The following is a 25,566-nucleotide window of genomic DNA, read 5'->3' as shown; positions in this document are numbered from 1 at the left end:
AGACTTTAAAAACTCATTTTATATTATAAACATATTATGCAGTTAATGCGTAGAAAAATGATTGAAAAGAAGAGAGAGGATCAGTATTTTCCTGAATCAGTTTAATTTAAAGTGACTAATTCAGATGTATTTGGGACTCCCCCCCTCAAAATATATTACTTGAATTAAGATTGTGTAGCTTGTTTCCTATGTTTTAAGTTGTCCTGATCACTGATTTAAGAGACAAAGTAGAAATTTCCCATGATTTTCATGTGATAGTTAAAAGTTTATCTTAGAAGCTTAATCGAAACTAGGGTTGTATACTGAAAACATTTCAAATATGTACATTCTCTTTTTATTCTATTGATTATGCTTCTTAATGAAATTTTGCAAACTCACTTTAAATTATGCTGTAACTACTTGATTTTACCTTGATATTATCATCATAATGATTATATTTCTCATTTAGTTCAATGCTATTAAAAAGTTGCAGTTTGATGATATGGGAACTTTAACCTGAGTGTAAATTAACGTAATGCTTCCTCCTTTGAGACAGTTTTGCTATTAAAAAATATCAGGTAAACTGAACTGTAGACTTAGTGATATAGTTAATTCCTTCTCTGTTCATGGACTGGTAACACAGAGTTCCAGACTGGCAGCTGGTCTGTAGATCACATTTTGAGAAGCACTGCTCTAGTCTGAAAGCACACTTTGTACAGTTTTTGAAGTGAGAGGAAAAAAGGAAGATATTTCAGTTGGAGAAATAAGGAAATAGAATGGCTTCTTAATAGACAAGTTAGCAGAAAAACAAGGTGACATCTAACCTTATTGAAAAAAAGGAAAATTGCATGTATCTCTTTGTCTCTCAGTTTAAGCACTGATTTGTAAGAGGCAACTGCATGCGCTGTTACTTACTATTTGCCTGATTATGTAAATATATTTGGATTAGCCAAGCCAGGAAACAAAATATATAGTATTCTTGCTAACTTAGAAGACTTTTGACATATGTACCTTAGTATGACTTTGAAATCTAGGCAAACAATAAATACAGTACAAATAAATATATTTCTATGTAACCTTATATAAGAAATATCTTAAATATTTAGTATATGAATTACCATTAAAGTAATTCAAGAAAATTTTTAGATACATAAAATTAAAAATGAATGTGCTAGATCAGAGTGTCAGACTAACTAGGTTATGTTTACTGGAGAGAGAATGTTTCTTATCTTAAATATATCTTTCTCTAAAATAATTTATTACAAGTTAAAGCATTCTGTTAATAGTGTATAAAGCACTGCTGCATTGTTCTGTACAAAAAGCATGTTTACTGTGCTTGTTACTTCTTTGGTTTCCCTGATGTATCTTGTAATATGAGTATGCAAATTTGGCATAATTATTTCAAATACGGAATCATTTTTTTTTTTAAAACATTGCCAAAATTGATTAGTATAGGTGTAAAAATAAAAACGTTCCTCTACTGCTGATATATTTAGTGTGTTTGGGAAATAAAATAGTTCTCAAAACAAACAAAACAAAAACTATTGTACCACTAGATTGTCTAGTTGAATCAGGGAATAGAATCATTCATGGAATAGAGTATCATAACCAAGCCAGAATACTTAAGGAAGGGTAGCAGTTAATTGAGTGCAACACCACCTTTTAAATTCCTCTGTTATTTTATTCTTAGATTTCTTAAGAATTTCATGATATCTTAAGAAAATTTTAGTTATTTTTGTATTGTAATTATTTATCAAAAGCATGAATATGAATGTTGGACTAACAGCTTTATAACTACCAGTAAGCTAAATATTTTCTCTGAATTTTAGCTTTTTTATCTGCAAAATGAGTATAGTACCCCTTGTTTTGTAGTATTTTGACCAGCAGATTTAACTTATTTAAAACCTGGCATGATTAATGGTAGTTGTTAGAAATTAATTGTTACTCCTTTGCTATTTTATTCTTGATGGTGATACTCTTAAAGATAGTGACAGTTTGATAAAGGGAATATGAAAAGAAAAATTTTATTTGGTAGAACATAGATTGGATGGAAGTAAACAGAATATTGACCTTATAGAGTTGATATAAAATTATTTAATCTTTACTGGAAAGTTGACTAGCCTATTTTTTCTATTAACAAGATTATCTTCCAGCTCTTTTTTTGATAAAATGATTATCTTTAGTCAAAAAATTTTTCATTTTGATAAAATTTTCATTTTATCAAAAAATGTTTTGATTAAAATGATGATTATCTTGAGTCCAAGTCACTGTGACTTTTCAGATGGTTAGGAAGTAGATACATGATAGGCCCCATATTTTGGATGGGAGATGATGGAGAGTGTTTTGAGAGTGCTGCTGTTTTTTATTCCTTTATGTTTCTTGAAAATGAAAGTTTTTTCATCTGACATTAAAATCCTGACGTGGGCTCAGATCTTTTCCTTTCCTATATAATGTAGTTTCCTGGGTACATGCATTTTTAAAATAGAAGGTCTTCCCTATTCGTACTTATTTGGAACTTATGTACAGATAGATGCAAATGGACTGTATCTGAACCATTCCCAACAGAAAACTGCTTGACAGCTGTCATCTTTGTCCCCAACTCCTTTTTCTGTTTTCTTTCATTTTCTGAGAAGAACTACAAGTCTTAAACCAACTCTTTCTTTAGCAAGTGCTAATATCCCCTTTTAAAAAGGATGTGCCCCTCTAAGCGGTTTATTGACTGTTTCTGGCTAAATCCATAGAAGCAGAGAATAAGAAACCTAGAAACCACAATTTTCTAATCAGGAGGTTTTCCTGAGGAGTGAGATATCAAAATGAAGACAAGACATTGCAGGATGTAAGAGAACAATTTGACTTTAATTTTCAGTTGATAGTACTCTGGCGCCAGTAGCTTTGACATTTGTAATATCAAGTATTTCGGATTCGATCTTGCTTTAAAATGTCAACATTTCAAAATAAATGAGTCAAAATTTCTTAGGAGGTAGAATACAGTTTATAGTGGTGGTTAATGAGTTCTGAGAGATTAGATTTTCCTCAGTCCCTAACTGTGTACCCCTACACGTGCTTCTTTTAAGATGTATGATTAAAAAATAATAATTCAATCCAGTGTTGTTTTCTAGTAAATTTGGTAAAAAATATAGTTTAAAAAAATATCCCCAGTATTTTGCTTGTTACATCTCGTCTTTACTCTTTGTTATGTGGTTATTCTTTCTTGATGAAGTCATTAGAGGACAACTGTGAAACCATCAAAAATTCTATGATGGAGGAGCCAAACATCAATAAGGTACAAAATACCATTCAACTGAAATTAGAAATTGCATTCTTTAACAAGAAAAAGTGTATTTTAGTTTTCGACTGGACTTTGTTTTCAATCCAGTTAAATTACTGTTCCCTCAAATTATTCTTCTTTTATTTTAGCAAGTTAAATGTTGCAATCATAAAGATTGTTTCTGTTTTGTTAATAAGAGAATGCAATTTTAAAGGGAGTTGAATGTATCCTGTTTTGGCTACAAATTTTTCTGAGTAAATACAACTCAAGTTCTTAATAAAGTGTAATTATGATAGTCATTATAGAAGTATAGTAGTATTGTTCTGTTTTTGCAAGTATCACTTTTGAAGTTAAATATCTCTCCTATGATAGTAATTCCTTAAAATATATCAAATATTATTATATAGCATTTATCTTACTGGTAGGAATAGCATATATCACATTGTTTTGTGTGTGCTAAGTACTCATAGTACTTGAGAACAAGCTCACAAAGGATGAGAATTTGTTCAGTCATGAAATAATTTATAAATGTATGATCACACATTAATATATGACTTTTATTAGGTTGATATTTAACTCGTGTTTCATATTCTGATTTTAAGACAATCTCAACAGAGTAATTTTTAGAGGAAAAATTTCTCAAAAGATTTTTTTTTTAAGGCTATTAATTCCCACATCTTATTCTTTCCCAAAGGAATCTTTTGGTAAAATAGGAGAAATAATTATACGCAATTAATAAAAAAGACTGATTTGATGTCAACTGTATATTATAACTAAAATTTTGGCAAAATAAATGTATGCGATCCATACTTAACTTTGGAAATTTCTAATAGCCTTTGGGAGTTTTGAGAGAATATAATTCAAACTTTTAATAGTTAACAGTATTCTTTGCCTGAATAATCATTAATTACTGCAGTCTGTAGATTATCATGAATTTTTATCCAAAGATTTTTCTTTTGACACTATTTATAAAATGTTAGTAATCAGAATGTTGTATTTCTCTAGTCATCACACTACATCAAAGGCAGTCATTCTGTTTGGTTAACATCATAGCCATTTTTTGGCCAGAATTTTTCAAGCCATGTGCTACAATTTTATTTTAAACAGCTTTATTAGATATATTTGACTTAAAATAACTGCACATATTTATTAAAGTGTAGAGTTTGATCAATTTCGGCATATGTATACGCTGGTGAAGCCATCACTATGGTAAAGATAATGAATATATCCATAACCCAAAAAACTTTAATCCCTCCCTTGCTCCTCTCCTCCCGCCTCTGCCCTCTTCCTCTCCAGGCAACTGCCAATCTGCTTCCTGATATTATACTTTGCATTTTCTGGAATTTTATGTAAATGGAATCATATGTCTTTTTTTTCGTGTGTCCTTTCTCTTATCGTAATTATTTTGAGATTCCTTTGTATTTTGTATTCCAGTAGTTTATTTCTTTTTATTGCTGAGGCATACTTATTGTATGGCTATACCACAATCTCTTTATCCATTTACCTGTTAATGAACCCTTAAGCTGTTTCCATTTTGGGCCTATTTCAATTAAGACTGCTTAGAGTATTCATATGCAGATCTCTTTGTATGGGCATATGCTTTCATTTCTCTTGTGTAAATGCCTGGGAGTAGAATGGGTGGATCATATTGTAGGTGTATGGTTAACTTTTTTTTTTTTTTTTAAGATTTTTATTTTTTCCTTTTTCTCCCCAAAGACCCCCGGTACATAGTTGTGTATTCTTCGTTGTGGGTTCCTCTAGTTGTGGCATGTGGGACGCTGCCTCAGCGTGGTCTGACGAGCAGTGCCATGTCCGCGCCCAGGATTCGAACCGACGAAACACTGGGCCGCCTGCAGCGGAGCGCGCGAACTTAACCACTCGGCCACGGGGCCAGCCCCTGTATGGTTAACTTTTTAAGAAACTATTCAAGTATTTTCCAAGGTGGTAGTACCACTTTACATTCTCAGCGGCAGTATATGAAATCCCACTTGCTTCGCATTTTTACCAGAACTTAGTATGGTATGGTCAGCCTTTTTATTTTGCCATTCTAGTAGGTGGTAGTACTAGTTCATTGTGGTTTTAATTTGCGTGAAGCATCGTATCGTCGGCTCATTTTCCATTTGTGTAACTTTTTGGTTCAAGTGTCTTTTCAAATGTTGTGTCTATTTTTTATTGGGATGTATGTTTTTTTAAATTTAGTTTTAACAGTTCTTTATATATTCTGAATAGAAGTCCTTTATCAGATATGTGATTTGCAAATAGTTTCTCCTAGTCTATTGCTTATCATAAGTTTCATTCTCTTTACAATTTCACTTAAACTGCAGAAGTTCTCAATTGATACATTGGACCTCATCAAAATTACTTCTGCGTATGGATTTTCTTTTTGGTGTCATAGCTAAGAAATCTTTGCCTAACCTAAAGTCACAAAAATTTTCTTCTGCTTTGCTCTAGATGTTTTGTAGTTTTAGTTTTACAATTAGGTCTATGACCCATTTTGAGTTAATTTTTTTATGTGATGCAAAGTGTGGATAACAGTTACTTTTTTTTTTTAATCTGTGTATCAATTGTTCCAGCACTCTTTGTTAGAAAGATTCTTTCCTCCACTGAATTGCGTTTTCCTCCTTTTAAAAAATCAATTGACATATATGTGTAGGTTTATTTCTATTTGTTTATCTTTAATAATTATCTTTAATAATGCTAATACCTCGCTGTCTTATTGCATTGACCAGAACTTCAGTCCAGTATTGAATAGAAATGATGGAAGCAGATATTTTTATCTTGTAGTCCTGATCTTGGGGAAAGCCTTCAGTCTTTTGTCATTAAGAATGATGTTATCTGGGGCCAGCCCCGTGGCCCAGTGGTTAAGTTTGCGCACTCTGCTTTGGTGGCCCAGGGTTTCACGAGTTCGAATCCTGGGTGTGAACATGGCACCGCTCATCAAGCTATGCTGAGGCAGCATCCCATATGCCACAACTAGAAGGACCCACAACTAAAAATACACTCTATGTACTGGGGTGCCTTGGGAGAAAAAGGAGAAATAAAATCTTAAAAAAAAAAAAAAAGAATGATGTTATCTATAAGGATGTTGTAGATGCCCTTTATAAGACTGAGGAAGTTTCTTTCTATTCCTAGCTTGTTGAGAGTTTTTAATCAGGAATGAATGTTGGATTTTGTCAAATGCTTTCTGTTGCTACTATTGAGATGATTGTATGGTTTTTCTTTTTTTTTAGTCTGTTAAAATGGCTAAAAAGGTTAATGAATTTGTTTGATGTTAAACCAACCTTGCCATTCCCAGGTTAAGCCTCATTTTGTCATGATGTGTTTTTATACATTGTCAGGTTTGATTTGTTAAGAATTTTTGCATATGTTCATGAGGGATATTGGTTTGCAGTTTTCTTATAATGTTTTTGGGTTTTTTGTTTTGTTTTTTGGGGTTTAAAAAAAATTTTCTTTTAAACTAATGCTGGCCTCATAGAATGAGTTGAGAAGTGTTCACTCTTTAATTTTTTGGAAGAATTTGTGTAGAATTACTATTCTTTCTTCCTTAAGAGTTTGGTAGAATTCACTAGAGAAACTATCTGAGTTTGGTAGAATTCACTAGAGAAACTATCTGAGTCTGGAGTTTTTTATTTACAAATTCAATTTATTTAACAGATAATAGAATGAATTCAGGTTATCTATTTCTTCTTGAGTGAGCTTTGGTAGTCTATGTCTTTCAGGATTTCAGTTGTCATATTTATTGGTGTAAAGTTATTCATAATATTCCCTTATCCTTTTAATACACAATAGAATCTATGGTGATGTCACTTCTCATTCCTCTGTTATAATTGTGAAAACAAAATTATTTTTCTTCTCTGATATTTATATTCCCCAATATTTTGGGTATTGGTGTCATTTTATATTCACTTGATTGCCTCCCATTTCTTTCCAGTATGCCCTTGATATTCTTTAGATCTTGTCTTACTTCACATTTGTTTTATTATGTCATTAGAGTAGTGCTGAATTACTCCAAGTACACAGCTTTACCTTGTAGAAGGTAGTAGTAACTGAAAATCAATAAAGAGACCTAGAGTCTCAGTTCAGCTTTTCTGTAGATCTATTGTGTGACCTTGAGCTCGTTCCACCCTTGAAGCCTCATTTACTAACCTGTAAAAGTAGAGTTGATAGTTTAAATGGGCTGCTGCTTCTAACTGAAATAATAATAGAGTCCTGGAGTTAGTCCATTAGAACTATTTTCTTCTTCTCCAGTTCCTAAAGGAAGCTCTGTGAAACCCAACCACTATTTAGATCAGTTTCTGCGTAAATTTTTTTTTAATTGGGGTAAAACATACGTATAAAATTTACCATTTTAAGCATTTTAAGTGTACAGTGCAGTAATGTTAAGTACATTCCCGTTGTTGTGCAACTGTCACTACCATCATCTCCAAAACTTCTTCATCTCACCAAACTGAAACTGTACCCATTAAACAGTAGCTCTCCATTTCCCCTACCTTCCCTAGCTCCAGCCAACTACCATTCCACTTCTTGTCTCTATGAAATTTACTATCCTAGGTACCTGTATAAGTGGAATCATACAATATTTGTCCTTTTGTGACTGGCTTATTTCACTTAGCATAACGTCTTGAAGGTTCATCCATGTTGTAATATTTATCAGAATTTCCTTCCTTTTTAAGGTTAAATAATATTCCATCATGTATATATAACACATTTTGTTTATCCATTCATCTGTCAATGGGCACTTGAGATGTTTCCATCTTTTGGGTGTTGTGAATAATGCCACTATGAACATTGGTATACAAATATCTGTTCAGGTCTCTAATTTCAGTTCTTTTGGACATATACTCAGAAGTTGAGTTGCTTCATCATGTGGTAATTCTATGTTTAGTTTTTTGATCTGCATGATCTCTTAAAATCTCTTTTGGCACTGATAGTTGGATTCTTTTTTCCTCGTATATCCAGCCCAATCAAATTTTATAAACCATGACTTGAAACCTTACATTATAAAGACCTTTTTTTTTTTAAGATTAGCACCTGAGCTAACAACTGTTGCCAATCTTTTTTCTTTTTTCTTTTTTGCTTTTTCTCCCAAAATTCCCCCAGTACGTAGCTGTATATTTTAGTTGTGGGTCCTTCTAGTTGTGGCATGCGGGATGCCACCTCAACATAGCCTGATGAGCGGTGCCATGTCCGTGCCTGGCATCTGAACCAGCGAAACCCTGGGCCTTCGAAGAGGAGTGCACAAACTTAACCACTTGGCCACGGGGGCTGGCCCCATAAAAAGAACTTTAAGACCATATTCATTGTGTTTGTTGTTTTTTTTTGAGGAAGATTAGCCCTGAGCTAACATCTGCCACCAATCCTCCTCTTTTTGCTGAGGAAGCCTGGCCCTCAGCTAACATCTGTGTGCATCTTCCTCTGTTTTATGTGGGACACCTGCCACAGCATGGCTTTCGTGTTCATAGCACATGCAAGTTCTATATCTGTTTTTAGCTGAGCATATCACATCCCCACTTCTTTCCTTTCCCTGCTTAAATTTCTTGGTCCGTCTTTATGACCAGTCCCTTGCAAACATCCTCAACCCTTTTGCACTGTTCTCTACACTGTACTTGCCTTGAAAATTCCCAAACCTGTTTAAACCCAACTCTCTGTCTACTCTGTGTCTGCACCTGGTTAGCTGAATATGGATGAAGAAAAAGCACAAACCCTTGGGGACTTGCCTTACTTAAAATTTACAGCCATGAAACCCAAATTACACTACCCTGCAATCATAAAAAATTATAGTAAATTTGTTTTTTCATTCTCTTTTCCATTCTCTCCACTTTTTCCCTCTTTCCTCAAACTTCCAATATTTCTTTACTACTTCTCACAGATGACCTTGTTTTGCTGTCAAAGTAAGTGCAGTCAATAGAGATCTAGCCTGATCTTCCCAACACCAAATCTAAATTCTGCTCTATATGCAGATGTTTTGTTCTGCCTTCTCTAATAGTAGATGAACTGTCGCTCTTTTATCCAAGGCCAAATCTTCTCCTCATGCACTGATCGTACCTGCTCTCAGCTACCCAAGGACTTTGTCTCAGTAGTTATCCCTCTTCCCTCCTCCATAATAAATTTTTACCTCTCTCTTATTCCCTTCAACATAAGCAAATATATTTTATTGCTTCCTTTCAAATGAAAACAAAAGAAATCTATCTTTGAATCTATCTACCACCCCATTTATCTAATCCCCTGTCTAGGAAGATTTGTTTATATTGTTGCTATAAAGTCGTTCAAGAAGACTTAAAGAGTAATGTTGCAAACACCATATAGGAACCACCTACTTTAAGAAATAAAACATTATCTACTCAGTTGAATGCTTCTGAATCTTCACCAATGGACTTTCTTACATATTTGTTAGATATCACATGTCTCTCTAATCTAGTTAGGTATTATCTTCAGCCCACTCCACTGGGATTGTCCTAGTTAGGGTCACCATTGACTTCCAGTCTGCTAAATTCAGTAGTCAGTTCTCTGTCTTCTCCTAATTCAATTTTTCAGTATCCTTTGATACTGTTTACCCGAGACACCTTCTTGAAACTCTTGCTTCACTTGGTTTCCAGGACATCATCTTTTATGATTAAGTATTCATAGTCAGAGAATGTCTCCTGTTCTGTCAGTTTATTCACTATCGGTATTTCTCTTTCCCGAAGATACTTCCCACTCTTGAATTGGCTTTTCTTTTTCCCATCCTTGAAATATTGTCTGCCCCAGGACTTATGTCTCTAACCTTTTCTCTTTGCTATCTTTACCTTCTCTTTGGGTTATCTCATGGCTTTATGTCATCCATACGCTTATCACTTAAATCTCTCTAGCCTCACTCATTTCCTGAACTCCAGACTTGCATATATTAATCCAATACTTACCTCCCCCGAATGTTAAGACACAGAATTTTCTGTCTTCCTCTAATCCCAACCAAAACCCACTCTTTCCTTTACTTTTATCTCAGTAAATGGTACCGTCACTCGCCCAGTTATCAGGTCTGAAAACTAGGAGTCATCCTTGCTTCCTCTCTTTTACTCCTACTGTAGTTTTAGTCCATTAACAAAATTATCCTAATTTCAACCACTTATCACTACCACCATTCCTATTATCCTAACCAAATCTACCATTACTTCCCACTTCAGCTGCTGTAGTAGCCTCTTAGTTGGTTTCCTGGCAGCCGTTCTCACACCCTTTATGTTTTACCTCACAACATCCAGAATTATGAAAACACTCCACTGCTTCCTAGCCTTAAAATAAAATCTGAACTCTTTATTACAGCTTTTAAGGCCCTGTGCAAGCTGAACCTGCCTACTTCTCTATTCTTATCTCGTTATGACATGTAATTGTTCTTAAAATTAAATATGCGTAAGCTATTGAAGTGCTAAACACCATTCCTCCACCCCATGCATGACTCTGATGCAGGTCATCTTGGGACCACACTACCATCATGCACTGCATAAAGACATTTTCTTCAATGATGGACCACATAGACAGTGGTGGTCCCATAAGATTAGTACCATATTTCCTAGGTGTGTAATAGGCTATACCATCTAGGTTTGTGTAAGTACACTCTGTGATGTTCACACAATGACAAAATCGCCTTAAGGATGCGTTTCTCAGAATATGTCCCCATCGTTAACGATACATGACTGTATTAAGAAACAGTAATAATAATAAGAGGTAATGAGAGGATAGGAGTGTATTGCCACAGTGAAGAAGCTTTTTGGAAGTTCGTGCCTGCAGGGGCTTTTCTCCCAATAAGTGTAAAGTTTGAAGAAGCTCTGCAGATGAAACTGATATGTCTGTTCCCCCCCAACCCCCATCTGCTCACCCATTACCAGCAAATAACATATCCCTCTATTCCATGGAAATAGCATTTGTCTCTATTTTCCAATTTCTTCGAAACCCAGTAGTGAACACTTAGTGTGCTTTAGATACCAGGCAGATAGGTAGCTAAGCTGGAATTTTGGCATAAAATTGCAGAATTTGATTTATACAATTGTACTGGATAATGGGCCTCTTGTAGTCAGAGCTCAGACTTTCCTTAGAAAAGAAGTTGACCCTCAAATCAACCAAAATCTTTAGCAAACACTGAAATTTTTTATGTTTATAACCAAATTGCATTTTAGGTTAGAATATATTTGACATCTTTACATGCAATGACTGTGAGTTTTGTTTGTGTAGGGTTATTTTGGCATGGTTATAAGTCTCTTTCAACTTTGCAGTTGAGCAGTCATCTTAGTTGCCGTTTTTAAAAATACTGCTAACACTACAGTTCTGTGGTCAAACAATGGACGCACATTGGTGATATTTTTATCTAAATTTTGCAGGAAGTAAATATGTTGTATTCCAATTTCAAATTAATAATTTCTGTACTTCACAATGAGTTGTGAAACATTTTATAGTAATTCGTTTTAAAGATTGAAGGTTAGGGAGGATAAGATAAAATGAAACAATATCCTACATTAAGCAACATTTCCAACTCAATAATTAATTGCCTCCTCTTTTTACCTTTGTTTATTTTAGTAAATGTTGATTTTATACAGTACTCTCTTCTGAGTTCAAAGGTGTTGTAGACACCTTCTCTGGAGTAAGCAGAAGGTCTAATATATTTCCCTCATTTAAAGTACATTGAATTATGGTTTACTTAGTTACTGAAATGATTACTGACTTGGGAAAATTACTATGCCTTTCAGGGTTTCAGGTGTTTCTTCTATAAATTAAGTTATTTTAGGCTGGGAGTCAGTTATCTAGATTCAGCTGGCCATATCAGACCTGTTTTTCTATCGATCATCAGCTAAGAAGAAGGGTCTTTATACCTTTAAAAGGTTGTTTACAAAAAGAAAAGTATGGGGCCTGCCCTGTGGCATACTGCTTAAGTTCATGCACTCCACTTCAGTGGCCCAGGGTTCATGGGTTTGGAACCCCAGGCATGGACCTACACACCACTCATCAGGCCTTGCTGTGGCAGTATCCCACATACAAAATAGGGGAAGATTGGCACCAATGTTAGCTCAGGGACAATCTTCCTAAAGCAAAAAGAGGAAGATTGTCAACAGATGTTAGCTCAGGGCCAATCTTCCTCAGCAAAAAAAAAAGAAGAAGAATATGTAACAGTGACCCTCTGTGGTCTGCAAAACCTAAAATATTTACCATCTGATTTTGTAATGTTTATAAAATATTATCAAGGGATTATTATACAAAGAAATGTGGTAAGCACATCTTACTTTGGTAATTAGAATGTATTGATCCTTTAAAGTTAATTTATTGCATCTTGGGAACATAAGCAAATAATGAAGTTGTATGTTATATTAACTGTCTTTTTATATGTGAAAAAGCAAGTTTGAAAAAACTTAAAATTCCCCTTGTCAGATTTTGTCTTAGGGATAATTAGCATGTGAAATAGTAGCTTTGGATTTGAAATATCTAAAGTTTCTTAAAATAATTTATGTGTTAAATGACGAATTGGCTTGTACTTTTTTCTGCTACTAAAATTGCTGTATTTTTAAATTTTCTTTCCCTCCATTTAGATAGAAGCAGATTTGGGATATCCTGGAGGTAAAGCAAGAATTATTCATAAGGAATCTGATATCATTACTGCCTTTGCTGTTAATAAAGTAAGCAAACAGACATTTTTCTTTTCTTTGACTATTAAGTATTCATAGTTGGAGAATGTCTCCCATTCTGTTAGTTTATTCAGTATTAGTATTTCTCTTTCCCAAAGCGGCTTCCCACTTCTTAAATTGTAAACTGAATACAGTTTTTTATTTTATAAAATGATTTTATTGTTTGATAATTTGATTTTGGATATATAGCAGATAAAATAATTTTTATTACTACACAGAGAGGAGTATCAAATATTTATATATGCAATACCTTTTAGAATTTATACAACACATTATAACAGTTAATCCAAAGAAAAACTTTTCTATTTTCGTTACATGAATATGTTGAATTTGGTTCTTAATATTAGATCAAATTTAAGCTTATATGTGACTTATAGAAAATTCTCTCTCCTTTGACTGCCCAAAGAGTGTTTTCTTCGTATTCCTTAGACTTCTACTCAGCTTCCTTCTTAGAAGTGTCTATAAGGTACTCACGGAAGAGGTAGCCTTAGGTACAGTGGTCCAACGTTGAAATTTGTCTCAGTAATTTTCCCCTTCTATCTTCCCTATTTTCCTTACTGCAAAGTTTATGGGGACTTCTAGTTACTCTGGTTTCTTTCTTTTCCATTAACTTAAAGGGTTTGTGTGTGTGTATCCTTTTTTCGTGTATTCCTAATTTAAGAATAATTTTTAAATACTATTTAGATGTGTATCTTACGGCATTACCTATTCAGTAATCATTTCACCAGTTGGTTCTCCATCTTCCTTTGCTATGTCTGTCTTTTCTTTGATTTCTCCTAGATGGTTTCTTTGTCATTCTCTCTTCATCTTTCCCTGTGTCATTTGTTTCATTTCTGTCATAGACACCCTGAACAATGACTAGTTCTGTTCAAGGCAGGCAAGTTTGGAATCAGCCCCTTAGCCAGATAGTTCTCATGTTGTAATATGTATGTAATATGATATATACATGTTGAATACAAATAGAAAATTACATCTACACTCAACTGGCACCTTCCTTCCCCTGAAGAAAGTATGATTTTGAATATTCTGTGCAATAAAACAAACCAGCTTTTTTCTTTTCTTTCTTATTTTTTTTGGATGTATATAAGTAACTAGTAATGAGCAATCATCTATATATACAAAGTCTGCCATTCACTGTGTAAGAGTGTACTTGTTTAATTTTTCCAGAATTGTTACTATTTTTTTACATCCTTGCTAAATTTCTACCTGAGAAATAATACCTTTTGCTTTAAGTTGCGTTGTTTAAAAATGCCAATGAGATTGAACTTTTTCCCATTTGTTTAGTTGTGAATTATCTGTGTTAAGAACTGTGAAGGGTCTGAGATTTTTCCCTTGCATTTAAGCTAACAAGTTAGCTTTCTCAGTTCAATGGATGCTGTTAGAAGACACAAGATTCTTCCACTAGAGACAAAGGACAATTTATTACTAATAGCAAAAGCAGTAGCCAGAATATCTGCATTTTTGCCCTGATTTCCTGAGCAACAGTTCCCACAAAGTGCCAGGGAGAGGGCCAGATGATACCTGCATGCAAAGTGGGTTGCATTACAGAGAGGAGTACCGAGTTTAGGGAAGCCAAATCTTCTCTAATGGACAGTAAGCATACATGCCCTTTGATCTAGAGGAAGAGACTATAGCTGTATGTACATCCTGGAAATAATACTGTGAGACAAAGGGCCATCAGTGACTCACTCATAAGACATGCAGAAGTGGAGAGACTCATGGAGAACTACTCCCAGCAATCTGGTTATATCTTTTTTCCATTTATTTCTGTGGTCTTAGTTTTTTGTATTAGTTTGTATTAGTATTTTACGTAATGAAAATATTAGTCTTATTTTCTCTTTGCTCTCAGTACATTTCCATTTTCTGTTTTATGGACGTGCACTTTTAATTCCTAGATGTTTGAAATTTTATATTATTTATTCTGACCAACTTTTCATTTATGATTTCTTCAGACATACTTCCTCCATTCTTATTCTACCCCTACACCTTTTCTTTGTGAATCTTTCCCAAATTCTGTTTTTCTTGCCTAAGAATGAAAAGCTTTAGGTGACAGTGGTACTATCTTATTTGAATAATTCACCATTGTTTCTTTAGCTTGATGTTCCTTATCTCCTTCACCCTTTTTTACCTTTCTGGGATCCTATCTTCTTCAACTTCTCCCACCACATTTCTGAACTGCGCAAACCCTATGGAGATTACATCCTTGCTAAATTTCTAGCTGAGAAATAATACCTTTTGCTTTAAGTTGCATTGTCCAAAAATGCAGATGAGAATACACTTTTTCCCATTTGGTTAGTTGTGAATTATTTGTGTTAAGAAATGTGAAGGGTCTGAGATTTTTTCCCATTCTAGGGTCACAGTTCTTTCCCCATTCTAGCAGACTGGAGAGAGAGTGCTGGGAGGAGAAATAAAGTATTACATATGTTATCATTTATAGCTGGTTTTCTGTTGTATGCTCCTGAATTCTTAAAATATAAACATATCTTCAAGCTCAAGCTGATGATTATTACACTCAAAATTTAGTTATTAAAATTAATTTAAAATATTCATTTGTGAGAATGCTGTATATTCTGTACCTTGAAGTTATCATATCTAGAGGCTATTTTGTAGTTTCCATTGTCAAAAGTAGCCCATATACATGTGCTTTTTTATTTAAAAATTACCATATGATTAATTTTTCAGGCAAATAGAAACTGCATAGCAATTGCTTCAAGCCATGATGTTCAAGAACTGGATGTTTCTGGAATTCTGGCTACACAGATATATACTTGGGTAGATGATGATATAGAAATGGAAACCAAAGGGTACTGTTATACTTTGTTTTTATTCAGTAACTTTGCAATGGGAATGATGATATTCACAGAACTATAACTTTCAAAAGATTTTTTAAAGAAATTTTCTTAGATTGTAAACAAAGTGGAAGCTGATATGCTAAAGAGTAAAGAAGGGGTGGCAGGAGCTTTAAAGAAGGTGATTGAGGATTAGAAAAGAATTAAATGAGGGGATCTGAAATTGTTCATGTATGAAGTTATTGTCTATGAGTTAGGAGTTAAGAGCTAAAGAAAATTAATTTCAAAGGGAAATATGAAGTCATATGTTAGAGCTTTCAGGTATAACAGAAGAAATAAAGAACTGATGGGTTGCTTTCATTCTGGTTGACATTCTTTTAGGTCAGAAGATTTCTTGGTTATACATGCTCGTGATGATTTAACAGCTGTGCAAGGCACAACCCCGTATACACATAGCAACCCTGGCACTCCAATCAACATGCCATGGCTTGGTAGTACGCAGACTGGCAGAGGAGCATCTGTGGTATGGAAAGTTAAAAATATTTGTGAATAAATGTCCTATTTTTCTCTCTAGCTTAATAGATAAATGATGATTTAAACATTTTTTTAACTCTTTTTAGTAAGTTATACTTGCTAGAAATTTTTATTATGAAGAATATGATGTTTTCATTTGAAAAGGATAACAAAAATTGTTTTTAATAAATAATTTAAAATACAAAGAGCTGTATTTTAAGTAATAATTGCTTGTAACTTACTGGTCCAAATCAGGCTTCAGCAAGCTATAGTTTGTTTGTCAAATCCTGCACACCACCTGTTTTTGTATAGACAACAGAAAGAGTGGTGGTGTTTATATTTTTCAGTAGTTGAAAAAAATTAAAAGAAGAATGGTATTTTGTGACACATGAAAATTATATGAAATTCAAATTTCAGTGTCTATAAAGTTTTATTGGAACATAGCCACAGTCATTTGTTTATATGTTGTCTATGGATGCTTACATGCTGCAGTCGCAGAACTGAGTATCTGAGACAGAGGCCGCATGCCCAGAAAGCCCAAAACCATTGTTATCTGTTCCTTTACAAAAGTTTGTTAAACTCTATTCTAGATAATATCTTTTAATGGATATTCACTAATAACTGTGACCCTATTAAGTATAACTCTCTTTAATGCTGAGACAATATCCTTTTTTTAACAAAAACAATATAAATTTTTTAAAATTTAAGCAAAGTATAATACACAGATAACTAAAACAGAATATTTCTGTAGTAATGAAGGATCTTCTTGAGCCCTGATTACGTAAGATGAAATACATATTTATACCTCCATAGGATTCCTTTATTGATACTTACGATATAGGAATTGATATACAGAATCAAAGACACCCAGCACCAGTAATTCTTTCAGTGGCTTTCTAGGTGATGGGGTCTTTTTTCAGTTTCCTAAGTCCTGTAGAATTCTTTCCTTGGCAAAAAAACCTTTTTTTTCTCTAGTCAGTCAGACTAATTATTTAAATAAAGGCTTAATCATTTTTAATAATACCTGATAATATTTTATACTTAATGCAGTTTCTTTACTGCTCTTATAACCTTGTTATTCTTTGAGATATCTGTTGTAGCTGTTATAATTACTCCTACTTACCATTCTTCAGATGAAGCTTGAGATCCAGAAAGGTCAAGTGATTTAACTCAGGTTACTATCTTATATTTGCGATAGAGCTTGTATTAAAGCCCTCTATTCCCCTTAGCTCATTGATTTCAGGTAGCAGTGTTTTAAGTATTAAACTGAAGCCTTTGAAAAGCAATCTGTACTTATTCAAATGAAAGGACTTGGTCATTAAAATTTTTTTTTTGGTGAGGAAGATTGGCCCTGAGCTAACATCTGTTGCCAGTCGTCCTCTTTTTGGCTTGAGGAAGATTGTCACTGAGCTAACATCTGTGCTAATCTTCCTTTATTTTCTATGTGGGACACTGCCACAGCATGGCTTGACAAGCAAACCCTGCAAACCCTGGGCTGCCAAAGTGGAGCATGCAAACTTTAACCACTACACCACTGGGCTGGCCCCAAACAGTTGATTTTTTTCCAACTGACGGATTTATTAAAACTCATTTGCAAAACCTACTGATATTATCTTTTAAATGGGAACTTTAAGAGACTATACAAAATACTTGAAAATAAATAAGAGGCACTTTTTTTCAACTCCAGTTTCAGAGAATACAATACAGTTCTTCCTGTAACAGTTTTCTTGCTGGTCTTGCTGCTTCCACACTTTTTTCCTGTGTACTGTATACAACACGCAGAGTTGCTGTTTTCTAAAGCATCCTTCAGATTGTCACTCCCCTGCTTAAAGCTTTGAGATTTCCCAGTACAACTTTAAAAAAGCAAGTCCTTAACACGGCCTCTAAGGCCCTGTGTGATTCAACCCCTGCCAGCCTCTACAGCTTCAGCTCCCTTCATTCCACACCTGATTCTCTTTGCTCTAGTTACATTGACCTTCAGTCACTAGAACACATCAAGCATAAATTGTCGTGTCAGAGCTTTTGCCTTGCTTTCTGCTTAACATGCTGTTTTCCTGTTTTACCATTCAGATCTCAGCTCAAATTCCCAAAGATGTCCCTATTTCATATTATCACATTTTATCATCTTTATAGCTTTTATCAGTTTTAAAATCATCTATACATTATTTGGTTGTCCTTTTATATACCCTGTGGAATGTAGTTCTTTGAGAGAGTACGTTATGTCTGCCTTATACACTGATGATCTCTATCTAGAATGGTGTTTAACATATAGTAGGTGCTCAGAAAATATTTGTTTATGCTCCAAAGCGTTATAATACAGAAATTTACCTTTGTCATGCCTCTTTGGACTAAATTTCCTTCCTTTCTAAATCTTAAAAGGACATTTGTTTGGTTGGGGTCATTGTGATTTGTAAACATAAATATTCAGACTGCGCCACTCCATCCTCAAGAAAAAGACACCAATATAGCGAGGTGGTTCTTTTTTATAAGGATCTTCTAAAATAATTAATGATTTACTTGCCTTATTATGTTCTACATATGCTTTCAGAAACTTTTTTAAGCCTGGGTTTGTGTATTTTTTTACCCATGGTTTTCCTTTGATACTTTAGTCAGAAAAAAAAGGACAAATTAAAGGAAAGAGCAAGAACCTTTAGGCATTTCTTTAATTAAGAGGAACCTGAGAGTTAAACATGAAGTTTACTAAACAAAAGTAATATTCAGCAGGTTTTCATTTTTTTATGGAGAATTGATAAAATATTTTCTAAATCCTATTTTATCAAATTATGAATACTAACAAAAAAGAATACTTGTTATGAACAACTTCTGTTTTGGAATATAATAACATATATATATATGTTTTAGTGTTTCTATCCCTCACCAGTTCTGCTGGCCTGATCCTTTCCCTCCCTACCAAATCCCCTCTCTACTCACACTTTTAGGGCTAATTTAACAATTTAAAATCCAGAACAACAACAACAACAAATCTGCCTGAGACTGATGCTACAAACTTTTAGGATAACATCTAACTGTAGCTGTGGTGCTGTATAAGTAGGAAATGTTCTATAAATTAAAATTATCCCCTTAATTTCATGTAGTTATTTTACTCTTACTTGACAGGCTACTTAAATCATTCAAAGGATGACTTAAAAATGGGTAAATAAACAGTTCCAAACTATCAATTAAAAATTTATACCATTTTCTGTTTACTTCTTTTTTTTTTCTCACATGCTTCTGCCTGTCTTTTTAACCTTATACTGTTCAGGATAATTCCAATAAATTTAATGGGATCAGAAAAGAGTTGGCAAGAAAGGAGGTAAGACTAAATTCTCCAGGTGAATTTGTTCTTAGATCCTAGTCGATGCAGAAAATGTATGTACACTTAAATGTCAGAGAGCTGAGTTGTTAAATTTAATTTTTGTTACCAGGTTTAAAATTTTTAAGCACCCATAATGGTAGTTGTGGAATCACATAAAAATAAATAAATGTTATTGAAATTTCCTGTCACAATTGAAATTTTTAATATTTTTATTATAACTATAAATGAACAATTTTTCTTTCATAACAGATGATTAAGAAAGCCATTAATAATGTCAGAAGAATGACTTCTCATCCAACTCTTCCTTACTGTAAGTTGATAATAATTAGCCATTATTCTAAAGAACTTAAAGGAAGCTTTTAGTTTCAATTGAAAGATAGTCAATATTTATTTTACTTTTTTTAGAGAGAATGTTTGCTAGCAAATAAAATCTTCATTTGAAAGTTGGATAAAAACAGAAAAAGAAGATTTCCTGAATTAATAGTGAAGGCTAACTTATTGCAGTAAATTTTTAGTATTTTGACTGCATATTTCCAAGTTAGCACATTTTATTTTTAAACGTTTCTGGACTCTACACAATGTTAAATTGCAGTTGATAATTATTGTTTTAATGGAAAGATCACTCCCATCTTTTATTACATAGACCGGAGCCATATGTTGGTCGTTTATTGCCTCATCAGAATCAGTTTGTATTAATATTTTGTCAGTTTGTCTTTTACAAGACACACTAGTAATACAGTAAATGATTATTAGTAAGTTCTTAACATTCTAAGGCAGGATATATTTATTTTCAGTTAATCTTCCTAAGAATCTCTAAAGTTTTTCTTCCTTTAACAAAGAACTTAATTAATGGGGAATTTATTGGAAACAGTGAAGCAGAGAAAAAATAGTAAAGACAACTTTAAAATTAATGGGTGGGTTGAAATCAATATTCATATGGACATGTGAGTATTCCAAGTTTTTTTAATATGATTTTTAAGTTGTGCCCTTCATCAAGTTGACCTACCACATAGTAACAAAAGTAGTAGATGTTAAGAGATATTCATGTCCCTCCAATTTAATAACCTGTAAAAATTTTTACCACCTTTTTTATGAGAAATATTCTGATAAAATGCAATGGACACAACCAGTGTTTTTTTGTACTTATCATAAGTGCTGTAAGCATCTATTATCGAAGTTATATACCAATGTCCAATAAAAGGGTTCAAGAGAACCATTTGTTTAAAATGAAAAGTAATTTCTATTACTTATATTAGAGGTATAAAATAATATAAAAAATTAGTCTGTTTTCACTACCTTGAATTTATTCAGCATGTTTTCTATCCACAAGTCTAATGTGAAATGAGAAATAAAAACCAGTCATGTAGCATACAAAGTAAGGAGTCAAATGTGTTTTATATACAATGTTTAAATAATATTACTCTCACAGCAAGAAACATTTGGCATTGCTGAAAATCTATCTTATTCTCTGCAGTAGGGTTTGGAAGTTTCCTGAAATACTGAAAGGACCTCATTTTTTCTCAGCCCCATATCATGTGTCATGACAGGCGACTAGTTTACGAGGAATATCCTCTACCTCAAGCCTGTAAATTTAAATAAAGAGATCCCTAACTGCAAGACAATTAATGGACTTATTTTCAGAGTTATTATGTAACATCAGATCACTTGTGTCTTGGGATAAGTACTTTCTTTGTTCAGAGAACTACTGTAACTGGCATATAAGAAACTTGAAAAATTCAAAGCTAATTAAATTAATCAATGGATTCTTTTCCCCCCAGTATATCATTTCACGTCATGAACAAGTCCCAAAGAGAGTAATTGAGTTCAACAATAAGCACTTTTTATGTAGTGGAAATGTTAAGAGACAGGATTTTAAAAATTTTGCTCTGAATTTCAGATAACTCAGAATCCTTCCTTTCTTTCTTTGGAGTAGATCTTTAAAAACTCTTAGTCATTAGTCCTGCTTTTTTTGTAGGAGAGGATTCACCCTGAGCTAACATCTGTTGCCAGTCTTCCTCTTTTTTTTTTTTCCTCCCCAAAGACCCACTACATGGTTGTATGTGCTAGTTGTAAGCCTTTCTAGTTTTTCTATGTGAGCCACCAGCAAAGCATGGCAACTGACAGACAGGTGGTCTGGTTCCACAACTGGGAAGCGAACCCAGGCTGCCAAAGCAATGAGCGCAGAACTTTAACTACTAGGCCATCAGGGCTCATAAACCACTACTTTTTGACTTCTATTCCAAGGAAATTTGTACAGGTTAGGCTGGTGGGTTGGATTAAAATAGAAATGGAAGTCTTAAAAGGAAAGCCTTATTAAAAAAAAAAAAATGAACATATTAAAGTTTTTATGGTTACATTTAACCCTTTCCTTATATGATGTAACACCTATATGATGTAACATTTCAGTTACTAACAGGGGATATTTGCTGAGACAACCTGGTCATCGGAACCTTTATTTTGTTTTGTAAAATCTCAGTTTACAAAGGCCTTTAAGAGAATATTTCATTTTACGTATCAGCTACTAATAACTAGAGATTTTTTTCAAATAAATTAAATAAAACCATGAATAATATTGGAAAAATTTGAGTGTTTTTTAAACACAACTAGCCCAATTTATTTTTCTGATTAAGCTAAGCAAGACTTTAGGGGAGAGGAGAAAGAGTTAACATCTCCAGACTCAAGAAATTCTACTCATGCTCCTATCCTATCCCAATGTTAAAACATTTCAAAATAATTGAAGTTCATTTACTTTAAATACTTGGTAAAGATTGAGGCAAACTTGTCTAATATGATTAGCAGTGTAATAGATGCTTTATATACATTGATATAATTTCTCACTACCTCTGTACCGCATTAATACTGATAATTATACTTAACATAAATTGAGTCCTATATGTTAGGCATATTTCTGAATGATTTATATGAATTAGCTCGTTTACTTCTTACAACTCTCCAGTGACTTGTATATCATTATTCCCCTTTTACAGGAAGGAAATAGGCTCAGGGAGATTAAATACATTTTCTAGTATCATACAGTTAGTAAATGGTGAAGTGAAGAATTAGTAATTATTTAGTTTGTTCATATTCCTCAATGAGACAGATAACATATATTTGAGATATTGGGTCAATTAGAATAACTACTAGAAATGATTTTTTTTCTTTAGCATAACATTCAAGACCTTCTACAGTCTGTTTTTTTCCAGAGAAAATGTATAAATTTAAACATTAATAGTACAACTGATAAGAATTGGCTCTTTAGTAATCCCAAGAATTTGATAAGTGGTTATCATAAAAGTTATTTATTAAAGGCTACTGAAACACCATTGGGATAATTTTAAAAGGAAATAAACTTTATAAAGGTCTGATTTATTTGCTTCTGTTCATTTGTATGAAGATAGGTTCTCAGTCAAATGAAAGTATATCACATAACTGTTTTTAAGATTGAGTGTTCAAGTGAAATTTCATACAAAGGTAAATTTGTTTAATTGACTGTCATTCATTTCTTAGGTGTTTCTTTCATAAAGATTTTCACATTGGATTAAAAAATAAATTTTCCAAAGGTTTCTGAAATCAATTTGTGATTTGTGCCCTCTTGTAATGCAGATCTGACAGGAGCTCAAGATGGAAGCGTCAGAATGTTTGAATGGGGCCATTCTCAACAAATAACCTGTTTTCGATCTGGTGGCAATTCAAGAGTTACAAGAATGAGATTTAACTATCAGGGAAATAAGGTAGTATATAAAATCATAAATGGGAAAATGGTTTCTTTATGTTGGAGGTTTATAAATATTGCTAGTTTGTGCTCTTTGAAGAAAACAGCTCAGTGAGGTGTAATGTTAAGATATTAATCTGTATGAATTCTTTTTTTAAAAATTCCTCTCAAAGAATGCTTTAATGCATTTGGTTCTTCCTGGAAAGATATTGTCTATATGTCCATTAAAATTCGCTTAAATGATGCATAAGGACCAAATGATTATAGGACCACCTTACATTATACATTTTTCATTAAATACTTCTGCTTTCTTTATTTTCTGGAACCTACTCAAAGTATGGTCAAGTACCAAATAGCAAGTAACATCTGGGAACTTGTTAGAAATGCAGGTTATTGACTCCACTCTAGACCTACTGAATCATTATCTGCATTTTAATCAGATACTCTTGTGATTTGTCTACACATTAAAGTTTGAGAAGCACTGCTCTAGAACAGAGCATCAACAAACTAAGCCTAGCCACCTGTTTTGTAAATAAGGTTTTATTGGAACACAGCTATCCCATTCATTATTCATTATTATTTTCTATGATTACTTTTCCACTACAACATCAGAGTTTAAGAGAACAAAGACTATAACTGGCAAGCCTGAAATATTTATTATGTGGCCCTTTAAAAATAGTTTTCCAACCCTGCTCTAGAACATCCCATACTATCCTTACTTCCCATAATCCTACTTTCCTCAAACTGCCTCTCTCTGCAGCTAGTATCTTGCTAGCACTTAAAACAACTATTAAAGGGGAAATAAGCCTGCTCTTTGTCTTCAGGGCCATGCTCCACTAAAAAACACTCTCACAGGCTCTAGCTGATGGTACATCTTGCCTTTCCTTTTCCCTCTTCCACCAAACCTTCAACCCTTCTCACATATTAACATGTGTCATGGTGTGCTGCAGCCTTTTTGCCTACCACATTTATCACGTGGCTCTATTACCATTTCACAAGTCAGTGATAATTTTTTCATGTAATTATGAAACAAAATTTTGAGAGCATATAATTTCTTAATAGCAGTTAGCGACATTCTTGGCCCCTTAATGGGAAATTAAGGGGATTTAATCTAGAGGCCTTTAGAATTCTATACTTTCACTTGTATAACCTACCAATATCCTTTATGTCCTCATGCTTTTTCACTTTGGTTGTCAATATTATACTGCTCATAACTAATCTCTATACCTCAACCCTTATCTCTCTAATGCATCCTTCATGTTGCCAACAAAGTTATATAACAAATAACATAGTTATATAACCACACTGTAGGTGGGGTCATATTATTATTCTTTCCAAGAACCCTTCAAAGCTCCTCATTGTATCTAGAAGCCTAAATTCTTTAGCACCATGTTATTCAAGACCTTCTACAATCTGAGTTATTTTAAACATTTAACATTCACTATAACCTTCCACATAGGGTATTTTAAGATACAACAAACTATTCTTCATTGCCGGCCCAAGTATCTTTGGCAGGCAGTCAACTTACATTCATTCACGTTAGCCATGATGGAGCCAAATAGCACAATACCTAAGCATGCGCTCTCCCTTAGTAGGGAAGCCTACTAGGGCAAATGGAACAGATACCCAGACCCATACTTTATCACAGTAATGCTGATCAATTTGTCAATTAGGAGTAGAAGTGAGTTGCCAAAAGTCATTAAACATTGCAGAAAAACTATGAGCTTAAAAGGGGTGTTAAGCACAATAAATGGCCCCTGAGGAATTCCTCAGATTCAGGAAGATATTGCATTCTAAAACAAGAACAGGCTGCTATGAAACAAAGGCAGTAGAAGAACAGGAAAGAATTCTTGGAAATTAAAAACATGTGATTCCCCAAAATTGGGTTAGTAGGGGAACTGTGCATTACAAGGGCTGAATAGCAGAATGGAAGCAATTGAAAATCAAATTTGTGATTGGTAAATACAAATTAGGAAATTATTCCATGATGAAAATAACCTAAGAAATAAATTGAGACTACAACCAAGAAAATTCATAAAAGACAGTTAAAAGATATTTCAAAAGAAGAAAAAAAAAATGATGGAAGAGAAACATTATATTCAAAGAAATAATAAACTTTCCACAAAGCAAGGAAAAAAATAGAATTTTAGAATAGGAATGGCCTACCAATAGTAGGCAGAAGTATTGAGAAACAGCCCTTACCTAGATACATCCTGATTATTTGATTTTTGTTTTTTTGATTCAAGGATAAAGAGAGCTTCCAGGAAGGAGTAGGAGTAAAAGTCATTACTTACAACCTCTCCAGCCCCCTCCAAAATTAATGGCATTGATCTACTCAAAAATAG

General features: G+C 33.5%; 1 protein-coding gene across 5 annotated transcripts in view; it reads left to right on the top strand.

The window, feature by feature from the left end:
• Positions 1-25,566, top strand: part of DMXL1 (Dmx like 1) — a 137,898-nt gene that overhangs the window by 97,816 nt on the left and 14,516 nt on the right. For 3 of the 5 annotated variants that reach the window (XM_070569483.1, XM_008516045.2, XM_070569480.1), the window contains 6 exons: positions 3,200-3,262; positions 12,796-12,882; positions 15,574-15,695; positions 16,062-16,203; positions 19,759-19,819; positions 23,113-23,240. In XM_070569483.1, the coding sequence (XP_070425584.1) occupies positions 3,200-3,262; positions 12,796-12,882; positions 15,574-15,695; positions 16,062-16,203; positions 19,759-19,819; positions 23,113-23,240 (603 nt within the window). The remainder of the gene's footprint in view (positions 1-3,199; positions 3,263-12,795; positions 12,883-15,573; positions 15,696-16,061; positions 16,204-19,758; positions 19,820-23,112; positions 23,241-25,566) is intronic. The other 2 variants (XM_070569482.1, XM_070569481.1) reach the window with 1 other exon arrangement.

Source organism: Equus przewalskii, chromosome 13 (genome assembly GCF_037783145.1).
Source record: "Equus przewalskii isolate Varuska chromosome 13, EquPr2, whole genome shotgun sequence".
Taxonomy (NCBI): domain Eukaryota; kingdom Metazoa; phylum Chordata; class Mammalia; order Perissodactyla; family Equidae; genus Equus; species Equus przewalskii.
Note: the sequence above shows the minus strand (reverse complement) of the source record. Positions and strands in the feature narration are given on the sequence as shown.